General features: G+C 44.1%; 1 protein-coding gene across 1 annotated transcript; it reads right to left on the bottom strand.

Moving 5' to 3' along the window:
- Positions 1-478: 478 nt before the first annotated feature.
- On the bottom strand, positions 479-8,345 carry LOC120489126 (volume-regulated anion channel subunit LRRC8D). The gene is made up of 5 exons (XM_039685777.2): positions 8,144-8,345; positions 5,861-6,727; positions 4,014-4,264; positions 2,939-3,316; positions 479-1,702 (listed from the first exon to the last, which is right to left on the bottom strand). Exons 2-5 carry the CDS (start codon positions 6,725-6,727, stop codon positions 595-597), a joined length of 2,604 nt encoding a protein of 867 aa, XP_039541711.2. The 5' UTR covers positions 8,144-8,345; the 3' UTR covers positions 479-594.
- Positions 8,346-8,919: the final 574 nt, after the last annotated feature.

Genomic DNA, 8,919 nt, shown 5'->3' with positions numbered 1-8,919 from the left:
AGTTTTAGTTCAAAGTACATTTTAAACCATTATGTTTTGATGATCTTGTCATGCTTTATCAACTTACACTCATTATTTCGATTAACATTAAAGCATAGGTACTGCAGCATGTTATTTGATATAACATGTAATAAGTTAATGTTTTTAAAAATATTCCTAATCCTATTGATGAAGAAGCAATTTGATATATTTAAAATATAACACAAGTTTCAATAGAAAAGACAATGAAATATTTTGGTTTACTAGAAATGCTTGTGATTTAGTAGTGCACTTTAAACATATTTCAAAGACAATAGAAAAATGGTTCAATGGGTGTCTCTATCGAACTTTAGGGATCTTGACCCAATTTTAAAGAAGCCTTTATTCCAAAAAGGTCCTATAAGGAGAAATTATTGCATTATTCTTTCATGTTTTACAGGTTATTTGAGTGCACACTCATTCACACTTAAATATATTCTTTTAAAGTACAGTTTTCTTAAAAAACTCTTTTTAAAGGTATACCAAAGTGTACTACTTTTTCCACAAGGGTTGTTAAAATATGGTTAATAAAAAAACAAACTCCAGAGTCTGTAAGTTCACTTTGAAGCTATCGTTTTATATCCGAGATTCCAGTGCAGAGTGAAAGCTCCACTGCGCAGTCGAAAAGTTAGGAAAGCAATCCGAATTGGGTCGTGACGGAGGTTCAGAACAGCCGGTCTGTTGCAGGACGTCCCTGACCTGCCGAGGTAAGGTGTGCATCAGCCAATTTTCCGCAAGAAACCCGCCCCCACGGAGCCCAAAACAGCACCCCAGCTCGACGGGAAGTTCCTCCAGACTGTTGCCCCGCACATCCAGATGGGACAGCTGAGTCAACCCACCTAGACCCGCCGGCAAAGATCCCAGCGAGTTATTCGCAACGTTCAAGCTGCGAAGTTCTATGCAGCTTCCAAACAGCTCCTTGGGAAGGCGTTCGAGTCGGTTAGCGCTGAGGTCCAGTTCGCTTAGCAGCGTCAGAGCGCCAACCTCCGCCGGAAGCACTTCCAGAAGATTCCCGGCCAGCAGGAGGCGTCGCAGTTTGCGTAGTGTGAAGAGAGCCGACGGTAAGTTTCGCAGCTGGTTATGCGCTAAATCCAAGAGCTCTAGCGAGCGCAGCACTCCTACAGTAGCCGGAAGAGCCAAGATTTGATTACAAGCAAGTCGTAGACTGGACAAACGGCGCAGATGCTGCAATCCCAACAGCTCCTCTAAGGTACGCAGGCTATTGTGTTGCAGGTCCAAAATACGTAGACCTGTGAGCGCTAGCAGTGCTGAAGGCAACCGTTCCAACTGGCATCCGTTCAGCTGCACCTCTGCTAATCCGGCTACACGCCTCAGTCCCGTAAGCACCAACAACCTAGTTCCCTCGTTGTATATCTCCAGTTTTACCAGACTCCCGGCTAATTCGCTGAGCTCCCCCGGGATTGTCTGGAGCGCGCCGCGCAGCACCAGGACTCGCAGGTGCCGCAGCTGTCGGAGGCTCACAAGGGCCCAGCCGCGCCCCATCCCGCCCTCGCTGCTCAACCTCCCACTCAGGTGCAGCTCCTGCAGGCCGCGGAGGGAGTAGACCCAGGCCGGGATTTCGGAGGCGTGGGTGAAGGTGAGGTGCAGGGTCTCCAGGTGTTCCTGAAGGTGTTGCAGGGCTGCGGGCTCCACTGAGGCAGTGCAGTGGTAGAGGTGCAGCTCCCTGAGGAGTATACACGCCTAAATCAATACATACAACAACCTCTGGTCTACAGGACATCTTAGAAACAGGTATGTGTCAGAGTCTTTTGTGCTCATGTCACATTGTGTGCCGTCTGTGTATCTGCCTGTCTGTCTGTCTATCTATCCATCCATCCATCCATGCATCCATCCATCCATCCATCCACTGTATATGTGTATCTATTAAGGTTGTGACGGTGAGGATATTTTCTCACCGGTTAATCGACGTGTAACAACACCGGTAATACCGGTGTCACCGGCGGGGGCTTTTAAATCGCTAATTTAAAGGCAAACGTAAAATGCGCACGTTTTCACGGGCATACATAACGGTGCGGTAGTGCGGGAAAGAACTGTTTTGTTATTGTGCCCTGAATATAGCCTGGTTCAACCAGACTCTAGTTCATTTCATTTCAGAAGTAAAATGAAATTGAGCGGAAGTGCGTAGGAGGGCGCAGCCAGGCTACCCTGAATATGCACTAGTTTGAAAACGAAACTAACTTTTGATTGACAGACATGTGATCTGACCAATCAAAATCCACCATTTTTGTCCAACAAAGCAGTCAGGAGAGTTAGTAGATTAAGTAGAGTCGGTGGAACTTGGCTTTATCAGGCAATCTGTCACGACACATTAAAGAGCCACAAAACGGTAGGCCTATTTATTGTTTGATTTTCTTTGACTACTTTTGAAGTGATTTTAAAATAACTTTGACTTCATTTTCGACCAAATTTGAAAGTTGAGACTGTTTCCGATTAAATATTACCTGCTCGGTCGTGTCTGTCAACGCGTTGTCAGTGTCCTCTATTTTTCACTGCTTGAGAACATGGGTTGAATCCGAAATCACCCCCTAAACCCTCATTTACTAGGCCTATTCACTATATTAGTCCACTAATACTGTTCACTTGAAGGAGTGAATGAGAAGGAGTAAGTAAAAACGAGTGAGCGAATTCGGACAGCCGTTGATCAGACAGTGATCTGACACGCGTCCCATTTTCTCACAAATCTCTACGTTTAAGACTGCTCTTATGGACATTTTGGCATATTTTGTGTTTGTTCAAGCCCGAAAGAGAACTCGATACCGACGCACGTCTTTTCTGTGGGTCGTGTGTGTGTTAATAGGCAGGATTTAATGACTACTACTATCTATATATAATCAGCTTATATATATGTGCGCTTTTCTACCTTGACCTTGTTCTCGTGTGTGTCAATGTGAACACCCACCTGAGTGTGGTCATGTTAGATATCTGTGCTGTGAGTTTGGCGTCTCCGATCAGCTCCAGTTTCAACACCTGTAACTGGCTGAGGGTGAAGAGGGCCGGCGGCAGGCGAGGAAGAGCCACGAGCTGCAGCAGAGATTGGCCCTGCGAGTCACTCGTGATCATCGACCGCAAGCGCTCGGCTCCCCAGCGCCGCTCCAGACTCTCCTCCAGTAGGCGAGTCTCGCTGACCGGCGAAAGGAACACAGACAGGCGCTGGGACAGCAGAGGGTCGTACTGGTCGGCCATGTGCAAGAGGAATGCCATGTCATTGTGAAGGTCAGGTGCGTCTAACATGGATCCTTTCTCACGTAGACTCTGGAAAGAGTACTGCCTCAAAGACCTGAGGATTAGGCATATTCAATAAGATTTCATCATAGTTTCATCTCAAACCATTATAGATTACAACAGTCGGGTAAGTAAAAATGGGAAAAAGATTTGTAACATTGACTTATGAACCTGTTAGTTAATCGATGGTAAATGGTTCTGTTTAAGACCTATTTTAAAACTTACTTTTATAACTTGTTTAGCAGTGGAATTCCTGGAGAAAAACTGTACATTACCCATAATGCTGTACAGATAATACCACCAATCAGAGTCAATTACTATCGTGTCAATTGATTTGATTGATATGTGCGAGGGAGAGAGAGCAAGACAGCACTCGTGTTGTTTGAAGATGAGAGTGTGTATCTCTCTCTCTCTCTCTCTCTCTCTGCTCGTTATGTGCCCTGTCAAGCGCAGCAGTGATTCTATTCTACATCACTCACCAATAAAAATAAATAAATGATCTGACGGTTTTAGAAGATTAACAACCCGAATCAAAAAAACAGACCCAGCCTCTATTTGAGACCGGCTTTTTTTTTACCCAAACCTGCAGCCAAAGAGACAGGCGTATATTTGGGATGCACTCCATTTGCATTTCGCAACTTTTTAAAACACAGACACGTTGGTTCAGTCATCAGAATCTCTTGACACTTATACATGGAGACAGACTACAGACTACATGGACACAGTGCTCTCATGTCTGAGGACGCCCGTACTTGTGGAAGATCCAGAAGAGGGCGTAGACGCCCAGCAGGCCGAACAGAAACAGCAGAGAGATGTAGGCTTGCATCAGCTTGCGCAGGACGGAGGACAGCGAATGACTGCACTGGAAGAGGCTGTAGCCGGTCAGAGCGTGAGAGTGAAGCTGGCAGACATGACTGAAGGAGATGGAGCTCAGGAGAGGAGTAGTGTAGCTCACGATTAGGACGAACTTCAGGACCTTGAACACCGTCTGAGCAGTGTACACCTACAGGACGAGGGGTTGAAATACATGTGAAGATACTTGTCATTAAGGGGGTAGTTCATTCTATTATATTCTACTCTGTTCTATTGACCCTTCGCTAAGCCCCGCCCTCCCTAGTTACTGTTGCTACGCCTGTCAAGCTTTCGCGGCTGGCCCATCTATTATAGTGTGGATGCACCCAGTGTCAGATATCCCAATGAGATAATTAGTAATTTTCGGCGAACAAGTGAAATATCTGAGAGAGCAAGACAAAAGGGACTACAGTATGCATTCGAGGGATATATTCATGACATTATATGCAACCGATTAGAGAATAATTTCTTAAAAATTGAAGTTAAAGCCTAACGTTATAGTCCCAGCGCAAGCAGCAGCGCCTCATACGCTGACCGTTCAAATGGGAAACACAAATTGAGGAACAGCTATGTTCATAAACAGCAGGGTATGTGAAAATAATCTTAATAATTATAAAAACAGCTTATCAATAAATCTTGTGGAATAACACTAATACCGGGAGAGCCGCGGTCGGACGTTAGTAGGACGTCGATTAACAAAATGCTGAAATATATTTTAAAGTATGTCAGGGAGCTTTTGTCTTGTCTCTTTAATCGTCTTATTTTACGTTATATCATTATGACCAAAGAACCGTCAATATTTCCAAGCAATAGGTGTTTTTGTTAAGCATGATGTCGACATTTACCAGAATGGGTCTCGCACATAGACGCTAGATCACGCCAATCATTTCTCCCCTTGGCTTTTAGATTTTCTGGAAGGAAAACAATTCCTCTCCCCCGTCCAAACTTTTAGTATACCGGTATCAGATTTGCACAATCCATTCCCTCGTTCGAAAGCTTGCCAGACCTCCCGCGCATAGTTACGGTTGCTAAGACATGATTGGCCAGTGGCGGTTTTCGGGCGTGGCTTAGCGAAGGGTCAATTCTATTCAGTATATAACAGTAGTTTTACCACACTATGTTAGTCATTGGGGACCAGCAACTGTCTTAATATCCACATTCTTTAAAATATCTTCTTTTGTGTTCAACAGAACAAAGAAACCACATTTGTGGCTAGTAACCAAAAGTTGCTGTTTTGAGTTTAACAATGACATGAAACTGAAACTCAATCCACCAGTGGTGATAAAGAAAGATTATATTGTTCTCACTGTTTGCAACTTAAAACGGAAGACTTGTGCGTTTTGGTCGTTCATTGACACGACAACAGTGTTTTGGTCGCCTGAAAACGCAAACCTTTGAAAATGGGTTTCAAAATGCAAGTTTTTGAAAACAGTCTCTGTTTAAACAACAAAAACAAGAATCTCTGAAGACAATGAAGTCACGCACATGCGTGTTATGTGTTCACCCTATAGTGTTTCATCGCCATCTAATGGACTGGCAGAAGAATACAGCATTTTTAGTCGTTTTCTCAGATTTGTGTGAACGGGAATCGTTTTGACAATGGTGTCGTCTGTACGTGGAAAACTCAAGGGAAAAACTCAGTTTGTCGTTGTCGAGTAAACATGCCAGTCTTCCAGATTTTGACATCACACCAGCAGCACTCTAATAAGACAAAACTGTAAACGTGATGAACTAACTTATAGGTTACCTTAAAAATAACATCTGAACTCTCGCAGTGAGCGCGAAACCTGCGCACTCTCTCGAACAACGCTCTGGCCTGCTCCCTGTCGCTGCGGTCCAATGTGGCTCCCGGTCTAGACCCGTCCGGGACGACTTGCGCTGGCAGAAGCGGCTCGTTAAGCGACCGAGCGGAAAGCGTGGAGCAGTGGGATAAAGTGGAGGGACATGGAGACGGTTGTGTCGTAGTGGATGCACTATCAGTTCCCGCCAGCAGAGGGCTGTCCGTTCCCGAGTCCAAACTCGACTTTCGCGTTTTGTACGATGTTGTTACCTGCACTTTGGGTCGCGTTACTTGCTCCGCCTCCGAAAAGCGAGTATCCAGTTTGGCCGTGTGCGAAAGCGCTCTTGTCGTCCAAGGTGATTCGCAACATTTGGCGAGGAGCGACAGGAAGTGCTCGATACGAGCGGACGTGAGCGGGAAGTGGAACCAGAAGCAGCCGCTAGCCAGCAGAACCAGCGTGTGGAGCAGCGTCACATACGGTAGAAAGCGCGAGAACCAGGGAAGCGCCTCGTGATAGCAAACCTGGCTGATGTAGACATACTGTTGGTAGTCCAAGTTGGTACGTCGCCCCTTTGCTGGACTCCCGAGAGACTGTTTTGCACCTGTGTATACGAAATCTGACATGGGCTCCATAGTAGAGCTGTAGTTGGTGGAGAAGGAGTAAACAGGGACGCACACGACTCCGTCCCGGGACAGCAGAAGAGTCCCAGCGAGGATGGACACCATTAGCATTAGCACCAGCAGGTAGTCCATGAAGACTTCCCACCACGGCTTCAGAAGCTTATAACTGCCCTGACGCTCACCGCCCGACCACAGCTCAGACAGCGTGAACATCTACAGTCAGAGCGAAAGGAGAAACCAAATTCAGTCAATTCAACACTGCATCAAATCTACGAATCAAAAAGCAAACAGCAACTGTTTGTTTAAAATGTTACATTCAAAATTCAATGCTGGGGCATTGTAATTCAGTGGTTCTGAGTTTTTGGTAGGCACTGCTATGCGGTTGTCATGGTGTTCTGGTTGTTAGTGTGTTGTTATGTGGTTACTAGGGTGTTAATGTGTTTCTTTGCTGTTGCTTTGATGTTCTGAGAGTTAGTTACATTGCTATTTCAACGTTTTGGGTGGTTGTTAGTGCACTGCTATGTGGTTACTAGGGTGTTAATGTGTTAATATGTAGTTTCTTCAGTGTTTTGCGTGGTTGTTACTGCATTGCTATGTAGTTACTAGGGTGCTAGTGTGTTGCTATGAAGTTGCTTTGATGTTCTGGGTAATTATTGATGCATTGCTATTTGGTTAGTAGAGTGTTAGTGGGTTGCTATGAGGTTGCCAGGGTATTCCGATTGGTTGTTAGTGTGTTGCAATATGGGTACTAGGGCGTTAGTTGCTATGCAGTTGTTTCAGTGTTCTGGGTGGTTGTTATCATATTGTTATGCTTTGCAAGGGTGTTCTGATTGATTGTTAGTGTGTTACTATGTGGATGCTTCATTGTTTTGGGTGGTTGTTAGAGCGCTGCTATGTGGTTACTAGGGTGTTAATGTGCTGCTATGTAGGTTCTTCTGTGTTTTGGGTGGTTGTTAGTGTGTTGCTATGTGGTTACTAGGGTGCTAGTGTGTTGCTATGAAGTTGATTTGATATTCTGGGTAATTGTTGATGCGTTGCTATGTGGTTTGTAGGGTGTTAGCGTGTTGCTATGCGGTTGCTAGGGTATTTCAATTGGTTGTTAGTGAGTTGCTATATAGGTGCTTGGGTGTCAGTTGCTTCAGTGTTCTGGATGGTTGCTGTTATATTGTTATGCAGTTGCCAGGGTGTTCTGATTGGGTGTTAGTGTGTTACTATGTGGATGCGTCAATGTTTTGGGGGGTTGTTTGTGCACTACTATGTGGATATAGGGTGATAATGAGATTTTATGTTCTATATGTTGGTCTCTAGAAATGAGGCACCTTTAATGTGGGTCTGTGGCTTTTTTCTGCTGTTTTCTGGTCCAGCAGGTGAAAATACAGCGTCTGATCACTCAGTAACAGCAGTACACTAGTGACAGAACTCAGTAAACACACCTCTAAAGGAGCTTCTAAAGTTATGTTTAGTTATGAAGTTTGACTATTGAAATGAAAATGTGTCTATAATGAGATATGATTCGGCACATAAAGCTGATTGCATGAATCCAGAAACCCGAAGTCCTGCAGAATCTCATCACACTACATCATCTAACCTATATGCAAAAAATACTTAAAGTTAGTGAAATGCACTTACTGTGATACGTCGTCAGAACCGAAGCCACGCTTCATGCAGTGTTGAAAGCCCCGGTCCGGTGCGGGCCGGTTTGTTCTCGTGCACTAACTTTCCCCTATTCTCACACTCAAGGGCCCCAAAGCAGCTTTCAGGTCTCCATGGCAACCTGGACATAATGGGCTCATTCACATTACAACACGAAAGAGAGCCGCTGATTCACAAGCAAAACACAGAAATAACAACATGAAATATATATGTGAATTTATCTGGTTTTCTGTGTTTACTCAGGACTCTTCAGGTCCTCGAAAAAAAACACATTCCTCTTAAAGCAGTGCAGCAAATGTAAACAGCAGGCGGCGCTCACGAGTCACTTTACATGAGTTTAAACACGTCAAAACCTTGAGAAACTCAATACTGTAGTTTTATGATTTTGTTTGGAAAAAACTTATGTCCTGGATTATGTTTAGTCAAATTGACTTAAAATGATAGATTATTTTGTACAATTTTAATCACAAGCCACTTTTTGAAAGTTAAACTTACATGTTTGTAGTAGCTAGAAGCAACTTGAAATTTGAAATAAAAAAGAAAGAAATACAAATATAGAATTCAATACATTTAATTAAATAATATATTTAATTAAAAATGTATATGCAAATAATGTAGTTGTGCAGGAAACCCCTGTTTCCCCGAATATCATCTTGTCACACATTTTTAGTTTTCTCACACCGGGGATTTACAAAAAGCCCACACATCAGATTGAGACGTGCACGGAAAGATTTGTGTGAAAACTAAAAGGA

The sequence above is a fragment of the Pimephales promelas genome, chromosome 3, assembly GCF_988280905.1.
Source record: "Pimephales promelas chromosome 3, fPimPro1.hap1.1, whole genome shotgun sequence".
Lineage (NCBI taxonomy): Eukaryota > Metazoa > Chordata > Actinopteri > Cypriniformes > Leuciscidae > Pimephales > Pimephales promelas.
The sequence above is the reverse complement of the archived record's forward strand: the minus strand, read 5'-3'. Positions and strand labels throughout refer to the sequence as shown.

Bases quoted from the DNA above. Each gene is read 5' to 3' on its own strand.
- LOC120489126 (XM_039685777.2), bottom strand. From the start codon at position 6,727: ATGTTCACGCTGTCTGAGCTGTGGTCGGGCGGTGAGCGTCAGGGCAGT. The intron at 3,317-4,013 runs GTACGGGCGTCC...CCTAATCCTCAG, and splicing joins CTCTTCTGGATCTTCCACAA to GTCTTTGAGGCAGTACTCTT. The intron at 1,703-2,938 runs GTGGGTGTTCAC...TATACTCCTCAG, and splicing joins TCTAACATGACCACACTCAG to GGAGCTGCACCTCTACCACT.